Source organism: Eleutherodactylus coqui, chromosome 1, assembly GCF_035609145.1.
Source record: "Eleutherodactylus coqui strain aEleCoq1 chromosome 1, aEleCoq1.hap1, whole genome shotgun sequence".
Taxonomy (NCBI): Eukaryota; Metazoa; Chordata; class Amphibia; order Anura; family Eleutherodactylidae; genus Eleutherodactylus; species Eleutherodactylus coqui.
In genome coordinates this window covers 312,766,934-312,786,003 of record NC_089837.1, presented here as the reverse complement: position 1 = coordinate 312,786,003, position 19,070 = coordinate 312,766,934, and the positions used below count along the sequence as shown (strand labels likewise).

Here is a 19,070-nt window from a genome sequence, read left to right as displayed (position 1 = left end):
TCTTGTGACTGTAAGGCCTCCTTGTCAAACAATGTTTTAGATATACTATACTACATAGTGAACAAATGTAAATAAGTACAGTGAAGCTGAATTTAAATTGTGTCTACACCTGCCATCGTTTTTCCGCCATCCTTTAACCTGTGCACTTTTTTACTTGCCCGCTAAGGTAAAAGCATAATTAATAAAAAACACAAGAATTAAAGGGAACCTGCCATCACTTATAAGCATGACAAACTAAGTTATAGTGGTTATAGTTTAGCTGATGGGGAATCCAGGGAGTTATGTCAATAATGACCTTGTCCACTGTTCCTGTGGTGTTCCCCTGTGAAGGCAAAGTTAGCACGCAGCAGTTTGATTCTTTTCAAAAGGCTGTGCATGCGCACCTCCCATTCACCTCTAAGGGAGTATACATGCACAGAATGCTAAAAGTACTGTAGCACTGAAAAGAGTAAATCAGATAGACATATACTGATCAATCACCTAAACACAATGTGTTTCTTCATCATGAGTCAGGAGGGAGGGGTATTGTCTCTCCCTGAAGAGGGCACCTAGAAGGTGTGTGAGGAAACATGTAGGAGGTGACTGAGGAGACATATAAGGCCATGCATGCTTCTCACACACCTTCTAGGTGCTTTCCTCAAGGAGAGACAATAAGGTGTTAAGGTTGTGCTTCTGGGACCTGTGGTTCTACAGATTCCCTTGTGCACACCTTTACAGGTAGGGGTTAATGGAGCTGGCTGGGTGTGGTATTCTCCACCAGCCAATTCCCTTGGTCTGCAGCAGATAAATACCAGCAAACTCTTGTGAGAGATTGCTGGTCATTTTAGTGCTTTAGTTCTTCATTGTATCTTTGTGTAAATCCCACTCAGAGTTGGTGTTTGCATGCTTATCAGTCGTGGCCCTCTCACCTTCCCTGAAGATGGTCTGGGCACCTGCTGTCCCTCCCCTCCATGCGTTCTGGGGTGCGTGCATTGTGTAGTGTGTGGTATGGTGACCACACAGGTGCAGGCGGCCCGCAGATTTCTCCTTACCCCTGGGCAGGTGCGGCCTCCAGACTTCTTATGTCTTGTGTGTGTCAGATGGGTGATGCTTGACACTGTTCACTATGTCATCACAGTGTCTGACTCTCTAGTGGGAGAACACTTGGACTGGCTATGGTTGACCATCTGTATGCATGTGAGCTCTGGGTAGGGTTCCTGTTACATGTTGTATGCACAACCTGGTATGTAGGTATGAACAGTGACGTGTGTGTTATGTCTGTGCAAGTGGCCAGACATGTGCTCTATGTGCAGTTCTGTTCTTTGTGGGTTGTATTACTCTGTATGTTGGTGTGAACAGAGACGTTTGTTATGTCTGTGAAAAGTGGCCAGACATGTGCTTTATGTGCAGTCCTGTTCTGTGTGGTGTGCAATACTCTGTATGTTGGGGTGAACAGAGACTTGTCTTTAGGTCTGCGCAAGTGGCCAGACATGTGCTCTATGTGCAGTCCTCTTCTATGTAGTTTGTGTTGCTCTGTATGTTGGTGTGAGCAGTCACGTGTGTGTTATGTCTGTGCAAGTGGCCAGACATGCTTTATGTGCAGTCCTGTTCTGTGTTCAGTGTGTGTGTGTGAACAGTGTCGTGTCCTACGTGTGTTTGGTACTTATCTCCGATCCCTAATTAGGGATAGCTAGGTCCCAGATGAAGACAGTGGGGCCGACCTTATCGGGACGATTACCCTGCTTTTAAGCAGGGCTTCCCCACTTTCCCTGGCTAGTAAGGAACAGGGGTCCTTCCATCATTGCCTGGAGAGGTGCAAGTTGTGAGTGCAAATACTATGAGTGGTGTTTGCAATTTTATTAGGACACCATCTTGCGTCTGCACGGAGGCGTGGCACTTTAGTGCACCCAGCGGACGTAACAATAGGCCTCTCACTAGCCAAGCCAAAAACATACTCCACACTGATGAGGGGCAAAACCCCTGAAACAGCTATGTGTATATGGATTCTGGCTTAGTTTTCAATTCCCAATCTTTGATAAGACCTGTATAAAGGGGTTGGACATTGATTTGCAGGATTGCTGCCATCCAATAGGTGGCGCAACAGAGGTATTGTTTCATCTTCCCTATTTTCTTCATCATGGTATGTACGAAAATGTTGTACATTTTTATTCAACTACAAAACACACAATACACACATACTATATGCACATTCAGTGCTGCTAAGCTAGGTCTAGCTGTCAGCCTCATTTCTCTGCCTTGAGTGAATCCATCTATTAGTCAGTCAGGGATCACAGACAGCTGGTCTGTCTTCTGTTCCCTGTTTTTGTCACACAATGTAGTGATATCAGTCAGTGGAGTTGTGCCTACGATCCTGCAGTAAACTAAACTTCTCAGTTAGGTCATAGATACCAAGTGCCAGCTGCTAGAGAAAGATCTCTCCAAAGCAATGAGGTGGGATGGAACACAATGACACAGAAGTTATTTTCACTTCGTAAACTAAGTACAGTATGTAGCATGAATGTAGAGTACTTTTGACAGCTTGTGTAGATAGACTCCATTACTAGCTGATATTCTCATGACAATTCATAATAAATCCCAGTTTAAGGAGCAAAAGGAGGACTGTTATTAATCTTCCTGTCAGTCTTTTATTTGTGATGCAGTATGGGTGGTGTAGGTGCATCCAATGGGGGCTTATGCGCATCCATGTTTTGCCTTTTGAACAGTATTGCAATCTATAGGCACGGTTTTGTGTGATGTTAGCACCACCTGGCACAGCTGGTGCTTAATGTGCACAGTTTGGTTATATCCTGATACAATATGGCACTATGTGGGCATTGTAGGCCTCTGTGTTGGTGAAGTATAACACTCTCTCTGCATAGTTTAGAGCGATGAGGGCAAAATATTGCACTCTGGGGAAACTACTGTCTATTATATTTGAGCAATGAATGGTTATCTATCTGTGCACTGAAGGCATTAGATTGGTGCTGTATAGCACTTTCTGAGTAATGTGATCAATATTTATCCAGAGACATTATGCAAATCGATAGACATATGTGCATATTTGTACCACCCAAATGCACATCTGCCACCTAAATATACTGGCTATGTAACAAAAGCATATTACAGGTCCATTTTGCTATTAGACTGAATACTTAAAACCAATATTGTGCTATTTGGTTTATAGTAGTGATCAAAGAATACAGTGGATACATAGGGCAGACTCTCCTCAGTGATTGACAGCTGCTGTATCTTCATACATGCACACAGCAGCCAGCTGTCAGTCACTAGTGAAGAAAATCTTTGTGAAGTAAGTTTTGGAGAGTCTGAGGAAGTGAGAAGACTGCGGAATTATTTGGAATCATAAGAACATGCCCTACAGAATTTGGAATAATATTGTTGGAATGCTACTTGTGTTTTCTCATTAAATAATGATTCAAAGGGCATTTCATGTTTCAAAAACTTAAGACTATGAGGGAGAATTATTAAAAGTTGTGCAAAAGAAAAGTGGATCAGTTCTTGTCCATTGAGATGTAATTGAGACGTAGCTTATGTGGACTAATGTAAAAGTATGAAACAGCCTTTGGTTTGGGTGAAACAAAGCATTTATTACCTTATGCTATATACTGCCTTGTGAAACTATTCACTTTAGTTGATGTTGTTGTGCTTTGTTGCATTACAACCTGGAATTAAAATTGATTTTAATTTAAATTCTATGTAATGAAAGTGACAAAATTTCACAATGGAGTGAAAAAAATATGTTACTTTTACTTAAAGGGGTTGTCCCGCGCCGAAACGGGTTTTTTTTTTTTTCAATAGCCCCACCGTTCGGCGCGAGACAAACCCGATGCATGTGTTGAAAAAAAAAAACGGATAGTACTTACCCAAATCCCCGCGCTCCGGTGACTTCTTACTTACCTTGCGAAGATGGCCGCCGGGATCTTCACCCTCGGTGGACTGCAGGTCTTCTGTGCGGTCCATTGCCGATTCCAGCCTCCTGATTGGCTGGAATCGGCACACGTGACGGGGCGGAGCTACGAGGAGCAGCTCTCCAGCACGAGCAGCCCCATTCAACACGGAGAAGACCGGACTGCGCAAGCGCGTCTAATTGGGCGATTAGACGCTGAAAATTAGACGGCACCATGGAGACGGGGACGCTAGCAACGGAACAGGTAAGTGAATAACTTCTGTATGGCTCATATTTAATGCACGATGTATATTACAAAGTGCATTAATATGGCCATACAGAGGTGTATACCCCAACTTTGTTTCGCGGGACAACCCCTTAAATAAATGATTAAAAACGGAAAAGTTGTGAGTGCCCTAAATAAGGTCTATAACCAAAGGTAAATGCAAGGTTAGGCCTTGGATCCAGACCAACTTTACTTGCATGGATGGACCCTGAGCAAGGGCGAGAATATCCACAAATGGAGAAATTATCCAGACCCAGGTGGGATCAGGAAAAACGGGTTAAGCCTTTATTCATATAAGACATAAAACATGGAAACACAGTCTGCCCAGCTTATGTGTTTCGGGTATAGGCCTTAGTCATAGCCTGTTGCTGGCACGTAAACACACCCCTTTTAAAGCCTTCTCCAATCACATGATCATGTAAAAAATCATACATATAACATATAAAAAACATTTTAAAAAAATGAAAAGTTTGGATAGCTAACATCAGTATTGATAGATAAGATCCCGACGTTGGTTTCAGCCTTTAGTTTGTCGACCATCCAAGTTTAATAGGACTCAATTTAATAACTTTCTTTTGTAGTCTTCTCCTCTCACAGGTCTGGATTTGTATGGTCTGGACTCTCTGTATAGCACTGATCTTAAGGCTGTCATTTCTTCCAGCATGCTCATCCCTAAAATGGCATGAAAACATGGATATACTAACTGCCATGCCACTCTTCATATCTGAAAAAAAATATGTTATAGAGAAACCTGGTTTTGGATAACTTTTTGGTTCCTTGATAAGGTCTGGCCCAACCAGTTTACTTCAAGTCACATAATTAGTTGAATAATGTTCCTGTGTTTAATTGAAGTGTCACATGATATCTGTATAAATACACCTGCTCCAAAAGGCTCCTGAGTCTGCAACACCACTAAGCCATGAAGACCAAGTAGCTGTCCAAAAAGGTGAGTAAGAATGTTGTGGAGAAGTATAGATCAGTATTGGGTTATAAATACAATATCCCAAACTTTAAACATCCCACAGAAGACTATTGAATCCATAAAAACACAATGGAAAGAATATGGCACAAACCTGACAAGAGAAGGCCATTCGCCCAAACTCCTAGACCAGGCAAGAAGGGCATTAATCAGAGATCCAAAGACACCCATAATAACTCTGAAGAACCCTAAAGATCCACAGTGGAGATGGAGGTACCTATAGTACTATAAGTCTTACACTCCACAGAGTGGGGTTTATGGAAGACCAGCCATTGCTTGAAGAAAACACATAAGCAACCACGTTTGGCATGTGGCAGACTCCCCAAAAACATGAAACAAGTTTCTCTACTCAGATGAGACTAAAAATGAACCTCTTGACCATCATGTGAATACCCTCCCATCACCCCAAGAACACTATTCCCACAGGGAAGCATGGGTGTGGCAGCATCATGCTGTGGGGGGGCTTTTCATCTGAAGGGACTATAAAACTGGACAGGATTGAAGAAAGATGGATGGCAGTAAAGACAGCGAAATTCTTGAGGTAAACCTGTTTCAGTCTCTCGGGGATGTGAGACTGGGGTAGATGTTCAGTTTCCAGCAGGATAATGACCCTAAACAAACTGCTAAAGCTAAATTGAAATGATTTAAGAGGCACAATGTCTCCCATACACAGCACACACAGAGAAAATGTGATCCTGCTTTCTTAACTCTATTGCACACCCTTAGAAGCAGCTACAGCATGGAAGACATCATGCAGCAGTACTGAGCAGTGTAGCTGTGAATACAGACCTGGGTTCATACAATAAAACACTTAATAGAGCCAGCATTTCACTCTCTCTTTGACAGACGCAGGAAGGTGATTCCACCAAGCTTCAAACAAAAAAAAATCCTCATACAACCACTATAATGACAATACAGTGCACACTGCAGCTCCTGAAAACATCATTAGAGCATTATTCTTTCTAACTGAAACACACAGTTAGTACAGCATATTGGAGAAGAAAACATTTTACTGGCATCTACCAAACCCAAATTCGTCTGTCTGACAGCCAGATAATGAAGCTTGGTTTATCACTTTAGTGAAAGTGTTTCCAGTACTATAGAGATCATTGGTGGTGTGTGTTACACCAATTCCTGCTTGACATTGCTGATGGTGATCTTGAATTTGAGCATGGTTGTTCCACTATGGAAACCCAAAGTTGATCATAAACATAGCTGCATTATATGGCAGTTCTGTTATTAGTGCCTGTGTTACCAACTGTATCGCTTTTGAGCTGCTGTTACCACTCAACATTACCTCTCCAGAATCCAAGCAGGGGCGTAACTATAGAGGGTGCAGGGGATGCGGTTGCACCCGGACCCAGGAGCCTTAGGGGGCCCATAAAGCCTCTCTTCTCCATATAGGGAGCCCAGTACTATGAATAAAGCATTATAGTTGGGGGCCCTTTTACAGGTTTTGTATTGGGGCCCAGAAGCTTCAAGTTATGTCTCTGTGCAGCATGGTTTAGGTATGGGTACGGGTACAGATACAGATAGAGGGGGGCCCCAACTCACCTTTTGCATCAGGGCCCCTGAGCCTTTACTTACGCCCCTGAATCCAAGTAATGATTTAGGTAACTGAATTTTTTATTTGCATCTATTACTAATATGTAGGCCTAATATGGTCAAGCCTAAATCGAAGGGGCGTCCACCTTTGGCCATATCATAGTGTTTTACCATATTGGTTACTAAGGGGTGAAGACAGTAAACAGATCTATTCAACTCCTTCCCTCTGGACTTTACTAGAGAGAAGAGACCCCAGTGATCACAGATTTATTTACACCTACAAGGACGCAGATGCATTTTGCCACATAGGTTCACCAAAGCTTGCACAAATGTAAACTCAGATCTGTAACTTTGTCTCCCATACCAACGGACACTTGTTATAAACTGTGTACGGACAACTTCGCTGGACGTGTATTCTGAAGCAACTCTCCCTTTCCTCTTTGACCCCTCAATGTGTTTTGCTACATAGCTGAACATGACAAATGTTTCTATTCCTCATAAGAACTTCACACACCTAGTACCAGCAGGGCAGCCTCTCCCTTATTATGTCTCACATGTTCAAGAAGCCCAGCAGACCACATTGTCCCGCAGAAACTTATTTGAATGTAAACTGAGTTCCGAGGCAGCTTTTTCTCATTTCCAAACTATTTCATATCAGACCTTGGCCTGTCGTTTGTTTTCTTTGAATTTGGTTGAGAAAATGGTCTACATTTCTAAGGATATATCTGCCTAGGAATCTTGGCAGGCGGAAAGACATATATCTAAACACACAGCAAATCTGAAACAGGAGGCGCCTATTAGCAAGGAATAAACAAGATTTTCTGCTAGCATTGGAACAAGAGTAAGCTGGAAATAGATGATTTTGACTGGTGATTTCGCGTTGGTGTTTCTTAACTGCTTCTGATCTGAGATTACAATGGTATACTTTCATATAAAAGTTTACCTGTGTCTGAATAGAGCAGATGGAGCAATGGAAGATTGTTCATTTTGTTCACTTTCCTTTCTTCCTGTTATGTTTTTTAGGTGGATGGGGCACTATCGCCTCTCTGTTAATGGGTACAGTGATTTGATGTGCCCAAACACTTACAATACAGCCAGAGTTCTCTCTCTCTGCCTCACTTCTCTAATCTTCCCTCTACCCCAAGTCAACATAAATGCTAGTGCATTCCTTCATCATCTCCCACCTAGACTATTGCAGAATCCCTCTTTGTGCTCTCCCATCCAAAACTCTTGTGCCCCTGTACTTTGGCGTGGAATTAATAGCGTTTTAACCCCTTTGTGCCTCAGCGGCGTTCATGTACGTCGTATGTGCGTGGGGTTAAAGAGTCACCTACTTTTAGCCTTATAAGCTAGGTTTATGGGCTGAAAGTAGGTGACCCGTGGAGTCCAGGGATATAAGTTTTATACTTACCTCTCTTGTCCATATAAGAACTGGAAGCCGTCGCTGCAGTGCATAGAGTGATGCTGCTAAGTAAATGACCCATTATAAAATTAGAAGGGAGGACTACTTAGAGCGCCATTCAGTGCATTCAGTGGTGGCGTCCAGTGACACCGGGGTAAGTATAATACTTACATCCATAGACTCCAGGGGTGACCTAGTTTCAGTCCATAAGCTTAGCTTATAGAGCTACAAGTAGGTGACAGATTCCCCTTCAATATGGCATGAGCTCGAAAGCTGAGACCACTCAATATGTGGCCTCAACATTGCTTGCAAATCATAGCTGCAAAACCTTTAAATTCTGACAGTGTAATTTAATTGGCTTGATCGGAGGTCCCAAACATTGACCCTTTGATGAGATTTCGGGGTGCTAATAGTGGTCTTGAGAAGACCCCAGGGCTGTCATATATTTCTGTATATTCAGACATGGCTGTAAAAGTCCTACTTATCATATTAATACATTATTTATCCCACTTGGTAAACGTCGTTAGAAAAAAAAAACGCAGTGCCAGAATTGCACTCTGTCTCCATGCAAAAATTTAATAAAAAGCAATCAAAAAGTTGTACATAATCCAAAATGGTACAGATAGAAACCACAGCTTTTCCCACAAAAGATGAGCCCTCATACAGCTATATCAACAGAAAAATAAAAAAAGGTTATGGTGGTCAGAAAATGGTGGCAGAAAAAGACTATTTAAATTTGGTATCAGCGTAAACATACTGACCCAAAGAATAAAGTTATCATGTCATTTTTGCTGCAGTGTGTACACCTTAAAAACAGGATCACTGGACCCTGGGGAGGTAGGTAATACTTGACACCGTGTATTATATAGTCCTCAAGAACACTTGACGGCCCAGAAAGTATCCTGATCATGTTGGCAAAACCATAACTACATTTTTGGTAAGCTGAATCCTCTCCTAAGAGCTCTGCAAAGGTTGTTTGTGGTGATTCTAGTAGGAATCTGGGGGTGTTATTTGGGGAAACAGGAATCCAGGCTTGAGAAAATAGCTGTTTGATATCAGTCCCCACCACCACCAACATGATCAGCACCCTCTGTACCATAGCATTGGCCTGGTCTCTTTGGAATACATGGCCTATTAGGTAGACCACTGGTCGTTCCACTGGGTTTACACACTTAGGCCTGATTACTATTGGCAGAGAATTCTGTGGGAAGAAATTAATTATGAGATACGATCACAGGAATCTGTACCTTGAACCCGTTCGGTTGACACTTGTCCAAATAGAATTTTATCAATAATTTTGCCACAATCCTTCCAAAATTCATTAAACTTATATTAAAGTTAGTACACATTTTCAATGTGTAGGAAACCGGAAAACACATGAGGATGAAGAGAGCACCGTGTACCATAAATAAAGATAAAAGTGTTAGGGCAATAAGAGCACATGCATCTTTTACTATATGCAAAAATATAGTATGTCAGTGGTCGCCACATAGGCTATTCTCATTGTATGTTATGTGCATACCGTAAATCGTTCAAATATTGTGATCAAATAACTCAGATGCAGCAATGACTAATATTACTGCATTTTATAGTAATTCTTTAATGAAAGTTAAGTTATCCTTGGGCTTTAAGGATGTAAATTTGAACAATATATATATATATATATATATATATATAGTTCAAATTTACATCCTATATATATATATATATATTACTGTATATGTACATACCTGAAATTTTATAGTGTGTTTTAGACCTTGCTGGTGCTTTCCATTACAATGTGTACAAGATCAAAGGCCTTTATACCACAAGAACTCGGGATAGTGCCAAAATCCTGCATACCAAGGGAGGGACCAAACCACGTCTTGTTCTCCCTTCATCCCCAATCTACTAAGATCACAGAGTTTCTCCTTTCTTTTGTCTTTTCAAAAAGAAATTTGGCTTTCACATAGCTGACTCAAATGTAATACCTGATCACCATATCTTAATTAGCAATACCCTGCTATGCTCCATAAATATTGTACAAAAGCAGTATTTTAACGTCTATCCCACTGTGGTAATTGGAGAGTGATAGCCTTCAAGTAACTCAATACATCTTATTTTGAAGAGTTTTCAAGTGAGGTGATTACTTATCCATGCTGACAGATAATCACCTACAGCATAGGCAGAGAGTCGGGTATCCAGTGGTACATAATGCACAAAAGAAAAGATCTGTGTGTTTTCCTGAACCTATTCCCATTGACACATTCATTGTTTCTGAGCAGTGTATAAAAAGCCACTGGACCCTTTTTGGGAATGTTGGTCTCTGTATACATGTGGCGCCCGCAGGCCACGGAAGGGTACAGGTGACAGCACATTGGTGGTGGCTCTGCTACTCCCCCTCTCACAGATGCAACAAAAACGCGAGCTGTGGAGAAATGCTGCAGCGTGAACAGTGTTCTGCTTTTGGTGTTGAGTGCTACCCCCGAAGGCGGGCAGGGTAAGATGGTGGTTTGTCAAGTTCATGATGCCAGTCCATATGTAGCCCAAAACCTACTCCAGACAAAATAATAAGTAAGATGTAAAAAATAAAAAGGGAAATTGTCTTTTTCTCCTTAAAGTGTAGTGTAGTACCTCAGTGCAGTGGGTTGTCGGTGGTGGGAAGGGACTCCAAGGAGGCAGGTTGAACAGTAAAAAAATGCAATGCTTTATTTACAGAGAGAGAGAGAGAGAGAGAGAGAGAGAGCTCTTCAGATAGGGACAGTTACACAAATTGCATTATAGCTACTTAGAGTAGATGATTACAACTGAACAATGGGAATATTCCTTGATTCTCATTGATTCCAATTCCAGCTTTTCTCTTTGGGGTTATCAATAGAGTTTCTCTTTACTCTCTCTCTATATCACTCTGTTTATTCTTTTGACTGTTAGGCTGGGTTCCACAGCGGGTGGATTTGCTGCGGCTGAATTCCGCGCGGCAAAACCGCAGCAAATCCACCCGCGGCCACTAATCTCGGGATTAGCCAGCCATGTGGACGAGATTTCTCAGAAATCTCGTCCACATGGGACGGCTAATCCGCTGTGGTAAGTCCGGCTGAAACCGCGGCTGCGGCCGCTGTAGCCGCGGTTTCAAAAGATGCAGCATGTCTGTTTATTATTTACTTTCGTCGCGGTCGCGCTCTCCTCTATGGGAGCGCCGGCCGCAACGGAAAAGCGAGCAGCCGGGCTGCTTCAAAGCCGCCACGGCTTTTTCCGCGGCGGTTCTCCCGGCGGAAATCTCGCGCTTTTTGCTGTGGCCAAACTGCGAGATTTCCGATGGGAATACGCCCTGTGTGAACCCAGCCTTAAATTCTTTTTTCTATCTTCTCCTGGACCCAACCACTCTCTCTTGTTGTCTTTCTATACTTCCAACATGAACAAGCTTTGGTACTCACACTTTTCTTCCTTTCTTCCCACCGCACTGGCTTTCTCTTGATGTTCCTTCTTCTCATTCACAAGTTCTCCATTCTCCTAGACTGCCTTAAGCTCCACCCACTCTCCCTTTTAACTGCCTCCTCTCACCCAACCCATGCGGAGGGCTGATCCTCCAATCACAGACCCTCTTTTTTCCTGCTACCTATATAACCACTCCTCAGGCTGTTGCTAGGAAACCCAATTAGAATAGGGGAGCTGTGAGTCAATAGAACAATGGTGAAGTAGAATATAGATGAAAAACACAACCTCTAACACTTATTTAACACTTACAGCAATAAACACATTTAACCATGAAGTGACCATATAAGTGCTGTAATGACCCTAATCCAGGTCACTACACACATTACTGCAACAATGTTGTGCCATGTTGACCATGTTGACACATGGCAAACTCCGCTAGTCACTGCTCACAGTGATCTTGTGGCCTAAATATCACTGCTGTGGCAAGTAATTGCCAGCGGTACTCACGAGAGCAGGGTAAACAGAGAGCAGCAAAGGAATTCTTGGCTATTAAAGTTGAGTATTTGCCTTATATTTATATTAATAGGCCATTAGATTCTATTATAAGCTACAACAGAAAAAAATACAAAGGTCTGTCTAATGATCCTTTTATATAAATGTAAGAATAACAAGCTGATATTCGTGTGTCTAGACCTATGGGATTCTCTGCCAGTGGAAGTTATGATGACAAATTCTTTAAATGTATTCAAATGGTTTTGGATTCCATTCTCAGAAGAAATGGAAATTTCAGCTAACAGTATTAGGTTTAATTTACATGAATATCTGATGTAGGGATTTAATCTAGGATTTAAGAAGTAATTTAAGATTTAACCAATGCTGTAAATTTGCATGTATTATACATCATAGGCCATGCTCTATAGTAACAAAAGAATAATAGGTTCCAATAACTTGGCTTCTTTTATGAATTCACTAAGTATCTACAGTATAGCTATTGTATTTCTTATTAATCATTAAACCACATAATGACTTCATACATTTATTCTGAACATTGGCTTATGTAACATATTCCCAGGATGTGCCATAAATTATTGATCCTTCCACACCGATCTCCAGCTGCTACATCTGGGCAGAAGAAGAATGGAGAGGTGACCATACAGGACTGTGTTACTCTCCATTGACTTCCATGGACGTTGTAGAAACAGCCAACAAGCTTGCTACAAGAATTCCATAATAGAAAATACAAGTAATATGGTAATATGTAGTAGGTACTACATTATGAACAGCACTGTATATGGACATGTCTTGCACTAGATAGTCATAGTACCTGCTTATTTATTTTAGCTTATTTTTCTTATAAAAGCTCTAAAAACTCCAAACTACTGTTGATAGTTCATTGAGGGCATGGCAGTTTGGGCCAGTGCCACAGTTTGTGTTTCTTGGTTTTTGGACCTATAAGAGACCTATATATACCATTAGGTATGTACTAAATAATCTTTCCTTATGAAGAAACAGGCAAAGGTTGGCTAAATTATTTAACCCCATTATGACCACATGTTCCCAACTGTGGATTACTTGGCTTAAAGTTTAATAGAACAGTAGAGCTCAGAATATTTTGGCTGCTCACCTTCTCTGTATGTAATCTCTGAATCATTATTCTCCGCGGTGAGACATGAAGGCAGAACTGCAAATCTTTCCACGTTTTCTGAAGGGCTGCAGAATCCTTTCCACTGTAAACAATGGAAAGTATTTGGAGATTTTTCAAGAGAGAATGAGAGTAAATATGCTTGTGAAACACAGAAGGGTGATTCTATCAGAGCCAAGTAGCAGGTGAAATGGCTTTCGGCTTCATAAATCATGCAGTTAATTAATATACTATGATCAAGTCCACCTGTCCTCTGAGCAGCAAGCTGAGACTGGTATTGTTCACACCACTAATATTATATGATACTAGTAATTATTAGGAAATTATAGTACCAGTGTTTCTGGTGGCACAATGCACCACACAGCTTTGCTACATGCACATCACACACACAACACTGTGGTACATGGACATGTGACAGACACACACAACTGTGCTACATGCCATGCACCTGAAAGACATAGATCTGCTATGTGATGTGCCCGTCACAGACACAGCTTGGTACATGACATGCACCTACAGACATGACATGCGCGTGGTACAAACACAGCTCTGCTACATTATATGCGTGTGACAGATACAGTTGTGCCACAGTACATGTGCATGTTACAAACGTAGCTCTGCTACATGACATGGGCATCACAGACACAGCTGTGGTACATGACATGTGGTACAAACACAGCTCTGCTACATTATATGCGTGTGACAGATACAGTTGTGCCACAGTACATGTGCATGTTACAAACGTAGCTCTGCTGCCTGACATGGGCATCACAGACACAGCTGTGGTACATGACATGCGCATGGTACAAACACAGCTCTGTACATTATATGAGCGTGACAGACACAGCTATGCCACAGTATATTCACATATTACAAACTCAGCTCTGCTACATGACATAGGCGTCATAGACACAGCTGTGGTACATGACATGCACCTGACAGACATGTCATGCGTATGGTACAAACACAGCTCTGCTACATTATATGCGCGTGCAAACACAGCTGTGCCACAGTACATGCGCATGTTGCAAACTCAACTCCACTACATGACATGTGCATCACAAACACAGCTGTACTGCATGACATACGTTCATGCTGACTATACACATTACATGCACAGCGCTATAAAGGTTTTTAACGTTCTTTACTCCTGCACTATTGATGCTGCCTCTATTACAAATTTACTGGACTGTTATTTTGGACCTGGGATCCGGTTCTATTGAGGCGAGCATCTGCACTTCATATCCATTCCACCAGTTGATGGTTTCGTTGGTGAGTGCTGCTGTCTTATTTTGAATTTTGGCTGACTATACACATTACACGCACAGCACATTAGACAAACAGCCACTCACAGCTCTACTACATTTATGCTGATTGCACACATGACACACACAACTCTTGGATACAGTGATGAGCCCCTGGTCATGTGATCCCTGACTCCACACACACACACACACACACACACACACACACACACAGCTGATCACATGATGGTGACATCATCACAGGTCCTGGTACTTTCTGTTGTCTTATCCAGTATACAGTACTACCAAACTCCAGAATGGCTCCTCCTACAGCAGTGACGTCACCAAAGGTCCTTCAGCCTGCTGGATCTCTGTGGAGATGGTAGGTCAGTGTCTCCTGTCAGGACCGCTGAGTTGTGTCTGACATAATAATGGCTTAGTTGTATTCTCACTGTGTTAGGACCTGCCATAAGGGTGCCAGGGGATGGAGCTACAGTGGCACCAGGGGGCGTGGCTAGGACATTGCCAGGGGTGGGGCTAAATCAGGATATTGAGAAAGGTGAGAAAAAGTGAAGAAGCCCATCTGTCAAGTTACCAGACACAGGAGAGTGTGGCCTGGAAGTTGTGAGCTAAAGAATAGCTAATGAAGAAAGGAGATAATGTAAAAATCAGTAGAAGAAACATTTTTTAATACAGAACTAATGACATATCAAGTTAGTATTGAACAGTATTTCCTCATTGATATAAAGAAGGGTCATGGAGTTCAGATTCTAAATCTGTTTCTTTTCAGCCCTGAGTAGTAATGAACTATGATCACCATCCTGTATATTACTCACAATGTTTTCCAAGCCCTTGATCTTTAAGCCATGAACTCTAAGGATATATAAGTCCACTGTGAAGCCAAAGTATTTTCCTGTGCTTTATCTCTATGTGCTAATGCTATGCTCATGCATAGTTCTTGGGATGTCTGCTCATTATATACCATACCTTAGAACAAGGACAAAGTAAAACATGCACCACCATTCCAAATTTACAAATAATGCAATGCTTAAGTGTGAATTCCTTATCATTTTCCATGTTGGTAAATACTGAAGTAGGTGGCATATATTGGCATGTGATAAACTCCCCACAAGAGTCAAAGCCACTCAAATAAACACCCATACCCAAATGGGTCGAAGGTCATGTAAAATGACTTAATTGTACTCCTTTGTAACTTGTACACTGTCCTCCAGTGCTTTTCTTTTCTGGATGCAGTCCAGTGATGACCCAATACCACGTTCTGTGATGTTATCACTGGCTCCCTGCAGAAGACAGAGAGAAAGTGGAAAATTAATATTTACAGCTTGAAATAGACAATATTGGACTTTTATAACAGAATAAAGGAATAAAATATAACCAAAGACTGGATGCTTCTAATGGAAGAGAATGTGGTATAAAATAGTACCTACAAGGTACAGTGCTGTAATAATAACCAATCTGTCAAGAAATGTGACCCAAAGAAGCCGGAGGATCAGGAGTCAGCCAGCACCCCTACTCCTCAGGAACGGGTACCAGGCTCTCACGCAAGAGAAAAAGCTAAAAAAGGCATATCAAGAAAAGACTTTGTCCCATGAGAGGTGTGCTAACTTCCATGTGCACAAATCAAAGATGTGTCTGATAGGCTATCAAGATTCTTCAGTTCTGCAGACCACTACCCATTCCTACTAATATATGCAGAGACGAATGAAACTGCAAAAAAAGATCTTGCAACTATCTGCAGAGACTTTGTAGACCTAGTCAAGAAAATAAAAGAACTAGGAGCACAAGTAGTCTTCTCATCCATCCTCCCAGTGCATGGCCATGGAATAAGGAGATGGACATTTCTAGTAAAGAATATGCACCTTAAATCAGCAGAGCCAATGTAGAGTGAAAAAGGGACATAACAGGGTTTGTGAAATATGATAAAACCCTATGTTAGGTATTTCCAGGTGATTTAGGTGGTTTCTGTGACCCTTGATTTGCATAAATTTATGTTTTGCTATGTTACTATTACAGTCCTTCTAGCAATGCTAGAGGATGCTATTTTTGAAGTCAGTGAGTAACCCACTGATTACCAGAATGGGAGGGTTCCTATATGCCTTTTCAGTAGCATAAACCCAGGGCAGAAGAGGCCTTCAATTGAGTTTCGCTTGTCCTCTACTTTTTACCAGTTTTTTTTTACATATTATAATAAGTAAGGAATTTGCCCAGATGAGGTGGCAGGTATGTACACTATACTCATACAAAAACATACAGACAGGGGCGAAGCTAAAGATTCATGGGCCCGGGTGCAAAAGTACAGCTTGTAGACTCTGCCTCCATCCCCGGCAAATTCTCTTCATGGCAGGCAACCGGAGACCAACAGTTCGAGACCTCATGGGGATGTACAATAAAAGTTAAAAAAAATGAATAAATAAAAGTAAAAGAATGTCCAGGTACAAAAAAAACCCACTTATAGAAGCATCAGTATTACCGCTATACAGTGACCATATAGCACTGCATACCAGCTCTATACAGGCACTTTGAAGACTGTATAAGTGACCATAATACCGTTATAACCAGTGATCATAGATGACGTTCCCTCTTCCATATGCAGTCCAGGCTGCCATGACAGCTTCTCCCAGTCATTACATGTCTCTCTAGAAATTGACACACAGACATCTTTGGCTCCTTGCTTTTCGAGCATCCTTCCTACGTTGTTTACACCGCTACACAATTTCTCCATCCACAGTGCCTCAGACAGTAATTACACAGTAAGAGACAATTTTTAGTCCCATCCGCACAGTAATAGTGGGCTCTTTTATTTCCCCATGCAGTAATAATGCTCCCATATGGTCTCCAACAAAAATAATGCTCTCCCTCATACCTTTATCTGTAATAATGCATCATCCTAATGCCACATATGTGCTAATTGTCTGCCTTATGTGCCTTCTATAATAATGCATCCACAATCTGTAATAATGTGCCCCTTATGCCTCTCTCTCTAATAATGCACCTCTTATGCCCCATCTGTAATAATGCAACCCTTATGTCCCCATCTTAAATACTGCATCCCCTTATGCCCCCATCACTAAACATGCCTCTTTCGGCTGTGAAACAGTAAACTACTATACTCCCTTCTTGCTTATCCTATTAATTTATTCAGCTTCGGTCCTTCTAATCTCAGAAACTGTAGCGGTCATGTGACCTTTTTCATGTGATCACTACCCAGAGAGAGGAGGGACCGGACTGGAGCAGACTGCAGGGGATAGCTACAAAGGTTAGTATAATGTTATTATTTTTGTACCCTTTTATGTATTGGACTCTTCACCCCTCCTACCGCTTACATCATCCCTGCGACTGCAGATCCTTGATATCACAGGCTGACAGTGTTGTTTCCTCCCCGCCCCTGTCTCCTCCAATCAGGTGTCTCTAAACAACGGAGAGATCCACCTTTCTAGTGTTATGCGGCAACAGAATAGAGGAGACAGGGCCCGGGAGGAAGCAACACTGACAGCCTGTGATATCAAGCTGCTGCTGTCGCGGGGAGCATGTGAGCAGTCGGAGGGAAGAAGATCGTGATTATTTAAAGGAAGAGGCATTGGTCTCCCATATGGTGGTGGGGGTGTTTATCCTCTCTAGCTGAGGGGGCGGGTCACTACTGTGACCCCTGCGATCCCTATGGCTACATCATTTGACGCAGTACCTCTCTCCTCTTATTGTGCCTTATCCAGCATAATAGTGGCAGCTCCCGCCTCTGCACGCTCAATGAACAGTAGCATTGCTCATGTTAGCTGGACTTTAGATTCAGGTAAATCAAATTATTTGAAATGTCACAGAATATTTCCTATTTATATACTACTACTCATATTATAAATAGGGAATGTATGAATTTATTAGTTGCTTCCAATAAGCCGGGGAAGCTGTATTTATCTGGTGACTTCCAGTTCATACTGAAAATCTTTTTTTGCACAGAATAGTACAAAGCAAAAAAAAATCTTTGATAGGACTTTTTGCACTTATCCATCAAAGATACCAAGGAGGTATACCTGAGAAGATAGAACTCCAAAGAAATCCAAAATGAATGTGTATAAAATGAAGCACGTCAGATTAGAAAGATGACACCTTTGCACATACCCACACACATGGCTTTATTTGCCATTTGGGTGGGGAGGAGCAGGCTGCCACTAGCAAAAGATAAAAGTACGACTTTTTCCCCAACTCCTTCCCCGAGATAACAGACTTCCTAGGTCTTTAGATGAGGGTGGGGCGCAGATGGACGCACAGCAGACTACAGGAGTGAGGGCGTGAGCACCACAGTAGTCTGAGTGGTGATTGGTGTAGTAGCCATCAGTAGTGTCTGCTCAACCAATCAGAGAAGGTATTGCACAGTCACACTGGAGCGCCTCAGCAACCTGCAGCACCACTGAGGGAGGAGGATGCACTGCTGCTGTTAGGTTCTGTAACATCTGTGATGATGTAAGCGTCATGTGATCAGCCAGGGATGACAAGATCAGGATATATCAGCACAGCACTATTATTCCACCAGGACAAAACAGAATTAGCCTCTTTAGACATCCGCATCAAAATGCACATGGCTAAGTGTGGATTTTGATGCAGAACTTCAAGGAAATTTTTACCATTTTCAATTCCACATCATAACCTGTACATTAGTCAT

General features: G+C 42.0%; 1 protein-coding gene across 4 annotated transcripts in view; it reads left to right on the top strand.

Moving 5' to 3' along the window:
* The window catches only part of COL8A2 (collagen type VIII alpha 2 chain), a 133,734-nt gene that overhangs the window by 55,431 nt on the left and 59,233 nt on the right, over positions 1-19,070 (top strand). The window contains exon 1 of one of the 4 annotated variants that reach the window (XM_066574979.1): positions 12,679-12,760. The exons of the other annotated variants lie outside the window; for them this stretch is intronic. Coding sequence (XP_066431076.1) covers positions 12,758-12,760 — 3 coding nt within the window. The 5' untranslated portion in view covers positions 12,679-12,757. Of the gene's footprint in view, positions 1-12,678; positions 12,761-19,070 lie in introns of those variants that run through there. 4 annotated transcript variants of the gene reach the window in all.